Raw genomic sequence first — 16,418 nt, 5'->3', positions numbered from 1 at the left:
CAGGAAACGTGCAGTGATCCAAGAAACATCTTCTATGAGAAAACTGCAGTATTCAATTGATATCACCATTGCTGAGGACAGTATTTTAATTCCAGGTACTTTATTAAATCCCCACCTTTTATCAAAGGTAAGCTGGCAAGGCATTTTCACTTTCTAATTGGGCCCAGTTTCTCTCTTCCACTTCCCTGAGTGGTGGGTTAATCTGCTTGTAGGATTGCTTGTTCCACGCCTCTGTGATTGGTCTCTTCTATGAAAAAGCATCCTTGTTCCTCAGAGTTCCTGTTGGCCAGGTCGCACTTCAGCAACTCATTAAAACATGTATTTATTCTACTCTGGAGTTCATTGTCTGGCTAGCCATGAATTTATAGTGAAATGTAACAGTAAATTGTGCTCTGTGGTCACCAATGCCAAATGATACACACAGTAGCAGAAGGGTTTCCAGCATAGGGCAGGATTAAAGAGCTTAGGACCAGTGCTGGGGTTGTTGGCCATATTTTCGCAGTGGCCAGTTTTGTTCGAGGCAAACTTGAGGAAGCTGGGAGTCACTTGTCTCGGATGTTTGTGCTCACAACCACAGAGCCAGGAGAAAGCCTGGGCTGATCGCGTAATAAGCGCCAGCGGAGTCTGCAAGCGTCTGTGCTTTTTGAAAACCTGTTTAGTTTAATGAGGGTTTTCAGATTTCAAAGCTCACACACCTTTGCATAAAAACAGATGATTATGACCAAATTAGGGAATGTTGTTCCAGGAGTGTTTCCCCCAATACCTTTTCCTGGAGTTGTCAGCCCTGTTACTCCGCTCTTCACCTCCCAGACATCAGTTTGAAATATGCTTTTGAAAGTCTTATTGTATAGAGCCTCTATTCAAGCAGAACACTATGTCACATAAAAGAAAAGCCTTTTATAGTCAAAAGGGATTATGCGTATATTTTTCCTCTTCATGAAGAACAGAAAGAAAAATCTTTGGGAAAAACAAAACAAAAACAACAACTTCAGATTCGTCAGCTGTCCTTAGAGGCCAGGCCAGTGAGGTTTTTGTTTTTTTTTCTTTTTTTCTAAGCTCTATAACCTATTCTAGTAGGGCCAGAGGAGAGCACAAGCACTGCTGTGCTGGGAGGGAGCCACCCTTCAGTCTGTCATACACAGCACAGATTACTCTTAGTAAAAACATGAATATTTTTGACACTTTTCATCTTCAGCCTTAAGTCTTTCAACAATACCTTTCATATTCATGACATATTATTACTAGTATTCTATCTTTTAAAGAATTCTTTAAGTCATCTTAAGACAATGGTTACCCTGTGAAGCACTGGAGTCCTCTGAACCCATCACTCACTACAACTTGTCCACAATTTGAGAAAGAGGCACAGCACTGAATGTGGTGTTTAAATGCCAGCAGAGCACCTAACAGAGTGGAACCTGCTTTGAAGAAGGTCTAAGGCATGTGGCCCAGGATGTGCTGTGCAGACAAGGTAATTCGCCCATCTTTGTTTGCTGGGCTCCTTATCTCTTTCCACTCAGTCTACTACCAAACAAGCAGGCAGGCAAAGCATCCGTTTTGCCTTTGTTCTCGTTTTGTTTTGGTTGCTGTTGGAAAATACCCAACAGAAGCAAGTTTAAGGAGTGCAGGGTTTATTCACCTTTCACTTCTTAGTCACATTCTGTCACTGCGGGGACATCAAGGCTGGAAGCAGCTAGTCAACATCCACAGTCACAAGCAGAGAGAGAGAGAGAGAGAAATGAATGCATGCATGATTATTGCTCGCCTTGCTTTTTTTGCTCTCCCGAATCTTACACAATTGAGGACCAAATGCTAGGGAATGGTGCTGCCCATGACAGGCAGGCCTTGCTGCCTCAGAGTAATCAAGACAGTCCCCAATAGACATGCGCTAAGCCAACCTGACCTAGAAATTCCCTCACTGAATCTCTATTCCCAGGTGATTCAAGGCATGTCAAATTGACAATTAAGACTTAACCTTTAGAGTTTTGTGCAGTTTAATTCATTCAATTTACTGGCTTATAGCCTTTTAGCCTTTTCTTACCATAACCCCAGTACTGACTGCTTTAAAGATTTTTAAAATTTTTTTCTCTACTTTCATGAGTAAAAATCAATCATCTATATTTGGGAACCATATGGTTTCCAATTGGGATATGTACAATTAATTATCGCTTTATATATTTAATCACTTTAAAATTGTAATGTAAAAATTTCTATGTAGTGTATGTCTGAGTACCAGGGAAAGGAAAGAATAGAGAAAGAATAGTTTTTTTTTGCTGAAAGGAGGGACCAGAGCGAGGCGAGGACAGGAGGTCTGTGCAGATATAGAACTCTAAGAACCGACTGAAGGAGACAGCTGGTCATTAGGCCAGATGTCAATCTGGATACCCACGTGTTCTGGAATGAAACTAGAAATTATTTTCTTAGCCAACAAAAAGTAGCAGAAGATGAACTAAACACTAAAATGTCAGGCCTGGATCTCTGAAACTATAGAACGAAAGTGAGGAAACATTTCAGGACGTAGAAACAGGAAAGAGCATTTTGGATAAGACCCCAAAGCACAGGAAATGTGAACAAATTGTGTCATCCCAAGTCAAAAGGAACAGTGTATCACATGAAATAATCAACAAAGTCAAGAGACATTACCCAAAAAATGAGATGATTGCTAACTATACCAATGATAACATTAGTATCAAAAGTATATAAAGAACTCCAGTAATTAAAAAGCAAAAGCACAAAGCTGATAAAAATGAGCAATGGACATAAACAGTTTTCACAAAGACATGCAAATGCCCAACAGGGACATACAAGCCCACAGCATCTCTAATAGTCAGAGAAATGAAAATCAGAACTATGGTGAAGATTCATAGTAATCAAGTAGAACTCTAAAGAAGAACTACTAATCAAGTAGAAGCTCTAAACTTCTCTCCTGTCTCTTCCCATACCTCGTCCTGCCTGCCCCTACCTTCTCCCCCTCCCCTCTCCCACCCAGTCCCCTTCCTCCCTCTGACTCCTGTGATTATTTTGTTCCCCCTTTCTAAGTGAAATATCCACACTTTGGCTGTCCTTATTACTAAGCTTCATATATAAGAGCTCATTTGTATATTCTGTCTAAAAATATTGTTGTTGAAGTTGAGAGCTTGATGTTACCAGAGACTTGGGAAACTTAAGAGAAAGTAAAAGAACCAAGCATCATTGAATGTATGCTAAGTCATAGTCAGATAAGAGAAAGCCATCCATAAGGTAAGGGAACCATCCATAATGGATTGTGTATTTGTAAAAGAAATGATACATGTTTGAGGAGATAACTATGCTTACTGTGATCTGTTTCTTACATAATATGTATTTGTTCTTTAAATAAAATGCCTCTTCTTGTCTTGAGTAATTAAATACTTATCTTCTAGCTGGTATGCCATTTGGGTATTTTAGAACATGTGGACTTGTTGAAAGAATCTTGTCACTGGAGTTGAGTTCTGAGGTTTCAAAAGCCATAAGTCATTCCCAGTTCATACTCCTTGCTTTTTGTTTGAAGTTGGAGATAGGAGCAGGGTCTCACCAGGCAACTGCTGTTGCTTTGCTGCTCTGTTGCCACGTTTCCACTCTAATGGTGATGAATGCTTATCCCTCTGGAACTGTAAGCCCAAATTATTTTTTCCTTCTAAAAGTAAAACTTACATTTATGTCATGTATAGAACTCAAGATATAAAGGATGAGTGATTTAAAGTAAGTCAGAAGAATGGTTAAGGACCCATTAATTCTATGTGGTATACGAATGACCATTTCAATGGGAGGCACTGACAGACACAAAGACAGATACTTAGAAATAGTTAAGGTAAAATTATTCTAAAATACCTAGTGGGTTTGCAGGTATGTGTACTTCACAACAGTGCTTCAAATGTTTGAATAAAAAATATAGCATCTTAAAAGGATGTCAAGTATGTAAGAGTTCATTGTCCTTTGTCATTAATTTATAGAAGCATCAGAAAACCATGAGCTACATGGCCAGTGTGCTTGATATGCATTGAACTTGCCACTCGACAGAAGTTAAATACCTATGTGGGCTTTCGCCTCATTGTCTTTTAGCAAATGATGTTCATAAAGATCAATTATAGTCTGAGCTGTGAAACCCCAGAAGGTGTTAAAAGTTGCCTGTCATAGTGTTTGGACCTTAAGAGAAATATCTAGGAATAAAGAGCATGAAGACTTAGGAAATTCATGAGTATTTAGAAATTATATAAGTGTCATGTTACAAACTGTTAAATTAATGAACAATTAAAATGTATATTAGGTATAAAGTGCATTTTAACATTTAAATTGACAAATAAAACTGTATTTTACCATGTATTATTATTTACAAGTGTATGATAGTCTATTCATTATGGGTGGTTTAATTGAACATATTAATATGTATTTATCTAAGAAGCTATTTTTCAGTTAAAACATTTATTCTTCCCTTGGGCTTACAGACAAAGATGGGTGACTTGAAAACAGGGTAAGCTTTATACCTCTGTCTTCATTTCCTATCTGTCTCCTTTATCTTAAACTGTAGGTCAAATTGCTGTTTAAATCTAAATGGAGTTGGTTGTCATTTAAGAAACACACTCTAAAGTTGATCCCTGCCATCTCAGTTTTGACACCAAGATGAGAGTAATTAATTCATTTCCAACAGATTGTCCACTTCCAGCCTGGACAGGGTTGTGCTTCAGATTCCTGGAGGGGTGCCCAGAGGTACTCAGAGCTTACAAAACTTATTTTAGGAAGAATGGAACCTTGTGGGCAGATGGCCCAATGCTGAGACTGCCCCCTAAAGAGAAGCAATCATTGCAATGGAACCAAGTTTTCCCCATTCCTAGATCACAGGTCTGTGAAATAAACATCCTGTGAAATGAGTGGATAGAGCTTGTCCCCTGATTGCAGCTGTGAGCAGCAGCACTTTCCGCACCATCAAAGTGGATGGCACCAGGAACAGTAGCAATTTCCTCAAGCAGATCTGATACTTGAACCAACAAGACAATAGTTGGAGTACCACTGACTCCCTGTTCCTGGAGAGCCCTGGATGCCATTGCCTTATTCCTGAAGTCAGATCTGAGATGTTTTATCTCCTGTTGCTTTCTGGTGTGATCAGGTGGAATTACGTTTCTATTCTGGTTTTCATCCTTAGGTTTTACATTTATTCTGTGGGAAAACTTTGTGCACCTGAAGTCTTTGGACTGAAGACCTGAGGTATCTGACCTCTTGTGCTTATATGCCTATCTTTTTTTTTTTTAATCTAAAAAAACCTATCTAATCGATCATTTGACCAGGCACCAGAATATTATTAACTATAGTCACTGAGTTTTACAATAGATATTTTGAGCTATTTCACTGTTGTACTGAAAGTTTGAGATGTTTCACCAACCTCAGTCCAATCCCTGCTTCATCTTCAATCCCTTTGGTAATCACCACTTACCTCTCTGTTGCCATGACTTCAATTCTGATAGATTCCATGTATCAGCATCTCTCTCTCTCTCTCTGGCCATCTCACCTCACTGAACATAATTCCCTCTACGGCTCATTCACCTTATTGTAAGTTCTAAGATGCCTTTCTAGTATGAAGTATGAGTTGCTTGCCACTGTGGGGCATCTGTAGCCACTTACCTGTTGAAGAATATGAATTGTACAAGAATGAACAAACAAGCAATTGTAGATGTTCCTGTAAATTTCTGATCTCCTTCCTCTGGATGTATGTGCTCCACTTATTCTACTTTCAGTTCGCCTGCTGGTATCTCTTTTGGCTCTGGAAGCTTCATTCAGCTGAGCTTCAGAAAACAGTGTTGAGGAAATGGTAAGATATGTCATAAAAGTGTAAGAAAAAAATCTGCAAAAAGCATAGAATAAAAACTTATGACCAGAAAATAAAAAAGTATAAAAACTGGAAAAAAAAGATAAAAGATGTAAAGAAGAATGAAGGAATTAGTCACACTTTCTCACTGTCACATACTCTGAGAGTGTGTGTGTGTGTGTGTGTGTGTGCGTGCATGTGTGAGTGTAGGAGATATGATTGTGTGTGAATAATACATGCATGAAAAGATTATTATTCATGCAAATTAAACCCCAGACATGCCAGCATACCCTTATCAGAATGTGTATAATGACAAAATGTGAGACAGCTATGGACTTTTTATCCTTTGTAGTTAAGGATACATAACAGCCAGAATCCTCACCCACTGCTGAGAGTTTGCAAAGGGAACTGTGACCTTGGATATGCTTAACAGCTTATATTAAATTCCTCTAGATACCTACTATGCACATCAGAAACAAACAGGTATGTTCACATACAAACTTCTGTGAACATTTGTGGTGACTTATTTGCAATAATAAAAATCTAAAACTAACCAACCTAAGTGTTTCCTAGCTCTAGCATGGATATGCTCACAGTAGTACACATCTGGTGCTGTTAATGGTTCAGGAGTTAGGATGGAATAGTTTCTTAATAAATAATACCATAACAGTAAGAAATCTCAGAGGCCAGGCTCAGATTTCTCTTTTCTTTTTCTTCTTCATTTCCTTTTAACTTATTTGTTGTTGACTACTTTTCTTTTTTGGTTTTGGTCTTATTTTTTGTTGTATTTTTTGTTTGTTTTGTCAATTTGACTCAAGTTATTGTTTCTAGCAAGAGGAACCCCACCTGAGAAACTGCCTTCATCATATTGCCTGTAGGCAATTCTATATGTTATTTCTTTGGTGGGACTGGGAAGCTCCGGCTTACTGGTGGGGGTGCCAGCAGTGGGCAGGTTGTATTAACCTGTGGAACAAGCCATGGGGAGCTAGAAAGCCAGTCAGAAAAATTTCTCCCTGACTTCTGCTTCAGTATTGCCTTGGCTTCCCCTAATGGCTAGTCAGCCATTCATTTGACCCATCAGCCAAATGAATACTTTCCTCCCAAGGCTGCTTTTTGTCTTGATGTTTATCATAGAAATAGAAAACAAGTAAGACATTAATTGATGCCAGGTTCATGAACTCTTATGAAAGACCCAACCATGTTGTTTTTAGGAGGATGGTGCAATGAGTTTGGAACTTTGAGCTGTTGAAAGTCCTTGAGTGCTCAAGGCTTTATGATCCCTTGTAAGTGCTAAGAAAGCAGTACTGGTGCTGAAAGAGATGCATACAATACAGGCCTGGCTTATGATGTTTCAAGCAGAAGCAAAGACTCATTCAAGGCCATTCCCGTGGTATTTCAAATGAAGGATCTTCCATTACAATTACCTGTGGTTATAGGACCAGCAATGATGAATGAAAGACTGGCACCAATAAAGCAAAACCTTTGCTTTAATGGGATGGTTGATACTGGTTAGCTGAGGTAGGCAAACTAGCTGTGATAAAGAAGAGCATCATTAAGGCAAAACCTTCTGTTAAGTTAATGCCTCAGGGCAGCACACAGAAGCTGTGGTCTGGGATGGCTACAACTAATTCTCATGCTGGCAAGTAAATGAAGTCTTGTAGAAGGGTCACCCAGTGGTACTGGATTTGAAGGCATGGGTGAGTCATGAAGAATAACTGAGGCTTGATACTGTGTGGCAGGGGTAGGGAGGTGGCATCCCCGAAGAGAAACGAGAAGAGGCCATTGGTGAAGGTGCAACCTTAGTTGCTTTGGAGACCCAGGATATTGGAGCTCCCGTGAGACAAGTATAGCAGCAGCTGTGTAGTGTAGCCATCCTGAGACTATGAGACCATGTGTTCTGCAGATGGCAGATCCAGAGAAGCAGAACATAAAAGTTCCTTAGAGCTTCAACAATTCTGAGGTCCAGATATTGGACAGTGGAATTTTGGTTTTGCTTAGATTTGAATATAACTCTGCCATGGTTCTTCCTCTGTACAATAGTAAGTGCGTAACTCACTTTCATTTTACAGGAACCCACAATGAAAGTGACTTTGGGTACACTGAATATTTAAAGTGTTTGAAAAAGCAAAGACTTTGTAACTTTTGAAGTTATGTTGTGATTTTTGTGTGAACTCTATGGGGCAAATAAGCAAGGAATGGTTATACTTGAATAGTGGTGTATTTGTGAGTCAATTTAACAAGGGTCCAATTTTGCTGGCTAGTTTTTGTTTGTGTTTAACAACTTAACATCATCTGAAAAAAGAAACCACAGTTGAGAAAATGCCCTTCATCTTATTTCCTGTAGGCAAATCCATAGTGTATTTTCTTAATTAGTGACTGCTGTGGAAGGTCCCAGTTCATGGGGGTGGGGGTGGGGTGGGGGGTGGTATTGCCCCTAGGCAAATAGCTGTGGGTTTTATACCTAAATCAGATAAGCTATCAAATAGCAAGTCCAGTAAGGCACATTCCTCCATGGTCTCTGCTTTAGGTCTTTCCTTCTTTCCCTAGTCATAGGGAGATTTTAGAGTGGGGGGGGGGAGCATTGTATGTCTCTATTGATTTATTTGTCTATCTTACAATCAGTATATCTATCTATCTATCTATCTATCTGGCATCTATGATCTTTAAATCTGTAGATACATATAGTATATGGCTAAGCGCTCTCTCTCTCTCTCTCTCTCTCCATATATATGTGTGTGTGTGTGTGTGTGTGTGTGTATCTTATGGTTATGTTATATATTTTTCAATACTTTTAAGAATTATACTCCAAGTTTAAATTTAAATGTATGTTTTTTATGCTGTTACTATTTGTGGTATTATAAAATACTAAATAGAGATAATCTTACTAAATATACCTAAGTTGTATAGACTGGAAACTATAAAAAATTAAAATATACCTAATATATAAAGCTATATTTGGCCCCTAATAGAAAACCCCTATGTAGAAAATATATTTCTCTACAAATAAGTCTATGGAGAATCACTGAAAAATCATAAAACAATTTTGTGTACAGAAATTGACGAGGTGATACTGAAATCCACATGAGTTATGAGTAATATAATTTAATACAATATATAATTTCCCAAATTACCTTGCTAGCGAAGGAACTTGAAGGAGGTATTACAGTACTCTAGTGTCTAGGCTTGGTAAAGATCTGTGATAATTATAAATCCAGTGTGACACTGGTGTGAAGATGGACACACACACCCCACACACTCATTCTGAGAACCAGCAATACTACTCCTAGGTGTTTACCCACATGAAATGAGAGCATATGCCCACTAAAACACTTGTACATAAATGTTTGTAAACTTTTTATTTGTAGCAACCACAGATTAGGGGAAAAACAGATGTTCCTTTGTGGGTGAATGGACAATTATGCTAGATCCGTTTAATGAAATACAAATAAAAATTACCCATGCAGTGTATATAAATGAATCCTGGTAACATTATAACTACCACATGAAGCTATAAAATAACAAAAAGTACCTGGAACATATCGAGCAGTTTCCATTAGGTGAGACTACATCACATGGGCTGGTCCAAGGTCAGGAGGGCTTTCTACCCATGGTTAGATTGTATGGAGAGTGGATGGGTGGGAGAGGAGAGGAAAGGGCAGACATCTTAGGTCCAGTGACCATGCTGCCTGACTTGATCATGCTTTTGTTTGTATGAGTGTGGATGTTTAGTAAAGCAGATAGATCCATGTGCTTATGTGCGTTCTATGTGGTATTCAAGGAAGTGGATTTTTTAGAATAATTTTTGTCCCTTGTTTTGAAGACAGAGGAAAGCAGTATTTCCGTTTTCTCTTTGTTCTCTTGTGCTGATGATATTATTGAAGACATTTTTAAAAAGTGAACTACTTTTTTTCCCATTTTAATTAGCACAGTGGAAGTGGTGACATCATTTCAGCTGCTGCGTTTATTTTAGGAAAGTCTAAGAGATATGTAGAAGTAGTTTTAAGCCTTGTCATCAACATAGACTTCTAAGAGCCCAGAATGTTCTGAATATGTTTATTTTTAATTTATACAAAAAACCCTCCCATGAATGAAGCCCTTAATTTTATGAATAAGAAAAAGTGGGATTCATAATACACTGTACTTCCTTTCAGAATATATTAGATTCTGGACATTTATTCCAGTAGAAAGCCTGGGGTGGCCTGGAACTCCACATGTGACAGAGGCTAGCCTGGAACCCATGATTCTCTACTTTTCCTTCCTCCTGTTCTAGAGCAGTGGGATGCTGAGCATGGTCCTCTTCTCTTCAGTTCCATATACTGCCATGGGCATGAGATCCAACACTAATTACAGTATCAAAAAAGAATCTTTTCCTTATCTGTCTTGTGACTCTCCCTACCAGATTGCAAAGCTTGACACTGGAAATGGGACTTTGAACAGTAATCCCACGGGAAACCCATGTGTCAGTAGAACTTTGAACATCCCAAAGCTCCATCTGTATCCGTAGCTCATTTGTCAGATAACCCAGTGTAATGCAGGTTCGTATGACCCTGCATTTTTAGCCTCAAGGAAAGCAAGGGAAATAAATAGTAAGGGGAGCCAAAGGAGAGGTGTGTTGTCTAGTCTAGTTCTATCTTGAGCCAGAGTATCCAGATTCCACTTCTGTGCCCACAGTGTGTTTGGCTTCCTTGACTCATATCTATTCTTAAATGTGTCAAAGCAGACTGACTTGTTTCTTTGTCAAATTGTCAAGTTATGTGTAACAGCATTTTTATAAGCTGATTTCCTCTTTTAGGTGAGAAAATGCATTCTTATCTCTATGCCATCTACTCTGCTGAGTACAATTCTTAATCATGTCTCTACAGAAACTTCTAGGGATTTTTTTTCCCCATTTCTTTGTTCGTGAAAAAAAAAAAAAAAAAGAAACCTACTTGGTCATTTGTTAATTTTCTCTTAAGACAAAATATTTGTGGAAATTTGGACATTTGAACTCTCGTATCTCATTTGCAGTTCCCTGAATGTGGTTTCTATGGACTCTACGATAAGATCCTGCTTTTCCGTCACGATCCTGCCTCTGACAACATCCTTCAGCTGGTGAAAATCGCAAGTGATATCCAGGAGGGTGATCTTATTGAAGTGGTCCTGTCAGGTAAGATCCCGATTTCCATGTCTGTAGATTAATTATTTGCTTTTAAGAAGAACTTTTGGGTGTAGGCTACTGTAATGCAAATCATATATGCTATACCGTGAGATGCTTTTTAGCTCTGTCTACATGAACTTTCAAACTTATTTTGGAAAAACACTGGCCTGCATCTGTAACCTCAATACTGTCAGGCCGAGACAGAAGGATCATACATTAAGACCAACTTGAGGTAGAGTGAGTTCCACATGAGATTTGGCTACATAAATAAGGGTGTTTCAAGAAAGAATGAAAACTGGAGAAGAATTTGTCCATTTTCCCACCTAGGAAGGACTTTCCTATGTATCCCTACTATGCGCTTCCTCTCAGACTCTCAGCCACTCCCACCTACACCCATCATCACACCTGTGCCCTCAAGTATCCTTACCCCTATGTCGACTCACACTCCATTTTGCTATTTGAATGAATTGGTAATTAGCACAAACAGTTATCTCATCTGTGATATTGAAGGTGCCCATCAGGTCTTCAAATGTCTAGAAGCCAACACAAAATAGTAGAAAGAACTTATTTTCTATTGAATGCCAAGACCCAAAGCAGCGGCGATAGATTGTGTCCAACCATGCCTCTGATTTGAGTTAACTCATTCACTGAGGAGAGCTGTTTTTGTCTGCCCAAATATGTATTTGTGTCTTAAAAGCTGTTGCCGTTAGTACTGTGAGTGTTGATGAAGAAAAGGAAAAGGAAAATGTGTGAATTGACCATTAAAAATGTAGCATGCACAAACAGCTGCAGCACAGGTCCTCATGAGGATGGAGAGCTGAGGCAGAGATCATACCTATGCCCATATTTTTATCGTTCCATTTTAAAATTTGAATCACTTTTGAGTAACTGGGATTACCTGGCTCTTCTCTTCTCTCTGACTTTTATTTCCTTCAGTCTCTTTCACTTTGGGAGATCCAGTAGCTTCTGATTGCTAGACTTCATTTCTTGGAGTTCTTTACCTGGTCTGTGCTTGTCCATGGGTGTCCCAGCCTTCATTCTCTGAATATGCATCTGCTGGTTTAGTTGGCTTGGCCTTGCTTCTGCTCACTCTCTTTGTCTCTGCTGATCCTCAATGTCTTGGTTGTATTAATGTCACTAAGTTGTGTTGTTTGCCCCACTTGCATGGTTGAGCTTGTTATCACAATTTTCATTTAACATAAGAAATACTTTTTTGTTGTTTATGAATCTGAACTGTTGCTAAATACAAGTAATAAGTAAACACTTTGACTCTTCTTTATTAAAATTCTAAGCCATCATATGCTTCTCTGTGATGCCTTTCTCTGTGCTGTTCTTGCAGTGGTTTACTGTATCTTAGCACATAGAAGTCATCTTCTAACTGTTCTGAACGCTAGAAGCTAGCAGAAAAAAATATTCAGAGAAATTGTTTGCTGTATGTGTTCTTCTCTAAAATTCACATTAAATCTACAGCCAGACCGTTCTGCAAATAAGGTACCCTGTTTTCTGTCTATATCTTCTGGATAGGAATAGCATCCAAACATGCACAAGGACTTTTTTCCACCCAGGTTTTAATTTTTTTAATTAAAAAATTAATTTTTTTCCTATTCTATTTTTTAAACAACAAAATAAAATATAATAAGAGGAAAAAATCACATCAAAGTTGTACAGGGCAAACCAGCTGGCAGAAAAGAACCCCAAGAACAGGCTTAAGAACAAGAGACCCACTTACTCAAACATTCAGGAGTCCTGTAAATGTACTAAACTAGAAGCTGAAATATGTATAGTTCAAACCTATGAAGACCCTGTGCTTGCTGCTTCAGTCTCTCTGAGATTTCAGGAGCATTGCTCAGTTTATTTAGAGACATTTGTTATCCTGGTGTCCTCCATGTTCTTGGGCTACACTCCTTCAGTCTCCTTTCCATAGGATTCCTTGAACTCTTTGGGGGGGGGGGGAGAATAAGATGGAGACATGCCATTTTAGAGCTTTGTGTTCCAAGGTCTCTCTGTGCATTGTCTGGCTGTGGGTTTCTGCATTTGTTCCTTAGACCCTTTAGATCCATGTTCTAGTGTCTGGTACAGAGAGGTACTCTGAAGGCTACCAAAACAGGAACTTTAACACCAATCCAGGTGTAAAACACATGATCTCCATAAAATCTGTTCTACCTGCAAACTATGGTAGGGAAATGGTGGCAGAAAGCTCGTGGGAGTAGCTATCTAGTGTCACTCCACAAGATGGAACCCATACCCAACACTGCTTGAGTGATGAAACATAAAATGATCCCTAATGATATTCTGTTATACTCATAGATAGGTGCCTTATTTAGCCATCATACGAGAAATTTACTCCTGCGGCAGATACATGAAGACTTTTAAAACCTGGGTTTCTAGATTTTATTTCTTCTTCTCTCCATATTAATTTTGTATCTATGTATATTATATTCATATATACATACATGCATAGATAGATATAGATATATTCAACATTGTTTAGATGTCTTCCATTCAGCTGTGATCTTCACAGGCAGCACTAACTTCCTTGTCCTCCAGTCCTGCTCTCTGGGCAGGACTCCAGAGATTACACAGCAGTATAACATAAGGAAGACAATTGAGTCTTCCTAGGGCACTGAAGGCCATGGGGACAAAGCAGCGTGGCTCATATGACCCTTGCTTGATCCAGGTTGGATATGAATGGTGTGCTATGCCTTACATATCATTTTCTAGAAGTGCTCTTATGGTTCATCTTCACCAAAATCCCACCTGCCTTTTGATCTTCCTCTTGGAGACTATAGTTTTACTATTAAGTTTTATTGACCTATATTGTCCGTATTCTTTTTCTTCCCACAATTACATTTAATCTTTTCCTTTGCCATAAGTATAATGTTATTTTTTTATATGTAATGTCTCACTATCAGAAATGTTTTGTGACAGAAAATCTCAGTATTGCTGAAAGAACACCTGGGAAAAATATATCTTTGAGGCAGTTAATGTATGTTTGTTTCTTCTGACATTCAGCAGTATATCTCTTCCTTCTCTGATTTCTGAGGCCTTTCACCATCACCAGACTTCTTAGAGAGTTCATAGCAAAATAAGCTGCTGCTGGGTAATTCATTGGCTTTGTCTTCCTATCTGTTTGAAACACATGACTTCTATAACTAGTAAATTTTGACCCATTGGCCAACGTTGATGGATTGGGTTAGGTTTTAAAAACTATAAAAACAAACAAGCAAAGAAACAAAAACCATGGATAGCTGTGTTGCTGGGTATTTGATCACACTGTGAATCCTAAGATTGTGTTATTGACTGAAAATCCTGTTTCTAGTTGTGGTATGCCTTGGCCCTTAGCATACACCTTTAATCCTCATGGCAGGAATATGGACACACCCTTAGTATACACCTTTAATTCCAAACAATGAAGGTAAAGTTAGTTTGTAAAAGCAAGTACCCATCTTTGGAAGTTATATCTAATTGAGTGGCAGACAAAGTGATGGATCAGGGAAAGGTTGGCAGAATAGGATCTGCCCAATTCTCAAGAGAAGGGAGAGGAAAGGGAAGGTACTTGAGGGGCAGTGCAGACAGTGAGGAGGCCGTTTTACTGGGACAAGTGTACAGAGAATGCAAAGGAAACAGAATATTGGAGCATGTTGCCAATGTTAGTCTCAGGCGAAGCAGGACAATTCAGGATAGGCCTAGACAGAAGCCGGATTGAATCAGGCAGCTTGGAGAGGAGTTTTGAGCCAGAATAGCTGAGTTGACCGGCCAGCCAGAGTTCAGAAAGAGCTAGAAAGGGGTAAGCCCATTCAGCAGTAAATCTCAGAGGCTGAAATATTCTAGGCCTAGATAAGATTTTCTAGAGTCTAGAAGCTTCCAGGACTAAGCCATGGTAGCAGAGAGAGTAAGCCTCAGAGACAATCCTTACAGGAGAACTAAAGGCACTTTAATGTACCTGCTCTATACGTTGACATCACAGGGCTCTAGGCCACACCCCCAACTCTGGCAATTGCTCTCCTTTAAGAAATGGATTAACTTTATAGCCAATGGTTTGAAGGAGAAAACAGTACACATGGATATTTCTCTCCCCAAGTCAAAGTCACATCCAGAATCAAGTGCATGGCACCTAGCGGAAATGTTATTACAGTGTTCTTCATGATAGATTATTATGGAAGCCTAATGAATTTGTCAAAGCAAAGCATATTGTTGCAGCCCTACATTTTCATGGCCTCAACTCTGTTTGTAGGTTTATTTTAATATTTATCTCTAATAATTTGCCATGTGAGTACATGCATGTATATTTGCGCATGCTTCTGTGTATGTGTTATATAAATGCTCACATCAGGAATAGTCAAGGCTTCCACGTGTGCAATCAGTTTGAGGTCTGTTCCCTTACACTTTCTATATCCTTGTAGTAGATTGTGTATTATTATCACTTTCATGGAAAGCAGTTTCCTTCCATGTGTATTTAATTGCTCCTCATGTTCAGAAGCTTCATTAAGAAGCCAGAGCTTTTTCCTATGAGAAGGTTTTCCTGGCCTGTCCTCAGTCCCTGGGCCAGGAACTGAAATACAGGCAGAGAAGATCATGTGTTAAACATGTAACCAAAGAGCTGTAACAATTATTTGGAAGTAGTAAATATTAAGAGAAAGAAAGGTTGAAGAGGACTCACAGGAGAGCTGCAGCCACCAGAGAGTGTCAAGATTCCTTTTCCCTACTCTCCTGGTGTCCTTTCTTATCCTTCAGTGTAGTTGCCAAAAGAGTAAGGTCCTTCCTAAGGGATGAAGAACTGATCCCATGTATGTAGAGTACCAGTCATGTCCTTTATGACTATATTGCTATATTACAGTCTGGAATACCTGTGAGGTTTTGCATTTTTTGAATTAAAGATGCAACTAAAATATCACACACACTAATATGACAGGGAGTCAGGTTTTTGTTTTGTTTCATTTTTTTTTTCTTGCCTGAAGATAACGTGCTGTGCACAATTGAGCACTTCTCAGAATCAGACCATCTGTGCTCGTGCCTTTGCCTATTCTTTGCTACTAAGATCCTCATCAAGTCATTTAGGGATTCATGATTTCCTTATCTGTGAAATGGCAACAGCCTACTCCATAGGACGACACATAAAAATAAACCAAGCATGCAATCCTGTAAAGCACTCAAGAATACCCTCACCTTAGAAGCCGCCATAAGGGCAAGCTGTAACATTGTTCCTTCTTTGCCATCTCTAGGCAGACATTCCTAAGAAGCCAACTCTGATTACTGAGGAATGGCCGGTGAAGCAACATTTAAAAGATTCTTATAAAAATTCACCTCAACTTTGGCACAACCGTAAAACAATACTTTGCAAATTCCTATACCAAGTTCACTTTATTACAGGGTGGTTTTAGCTTCTATTGAGCACCTATCATCTCTTGCCTCTACGGTCCTATAGTCCTCCAGGCCATACCCATGAAATGACTGGTCCAAACATAA

The 16,418-nt window shown here is 39.0% G+C and overlaps 1 protein-coding gene across 1 annotated transcript in view; it reads left to right on the top strand.

Moving 5' to 3' along the window:
• Prkd1 (protein kinase D1) overlaps window positions 1-16,418 on the top strand; it is a 284,174-nt gene that overhangs the window by 136,368 nt on the left and 131,388 nt on the right. The window contains exon 2 of the mRNA XM_029484814.1: window positions 10,823-10,961. Coding sequence (XP_029340674.1) covers window positions 10,823-10,961 — 139 coding nt within the window. The remainder of the gene's footprint in view (window positions 1-10,822; window positions 10,962-16,418) is intronic.

This window comes from Mus caroli, chromosome 12, assembly GCF_900094665.2.
Source record: "Mus caroli chromosome 12, CAROLI_EIJ_v1.1, whole genome shotgun sequence".
In the NCBI taxonomy this organism is placed as follows: Eukaryota; Metazoa; Chordata; class Mammalia; order Rodentia; family Muridae; genus Mus; species Mus caroli.
Note: the sequence above shows the minus strand (reverse complement) of the source record. Positions and strands in the feature narration are given on the sequence as shown.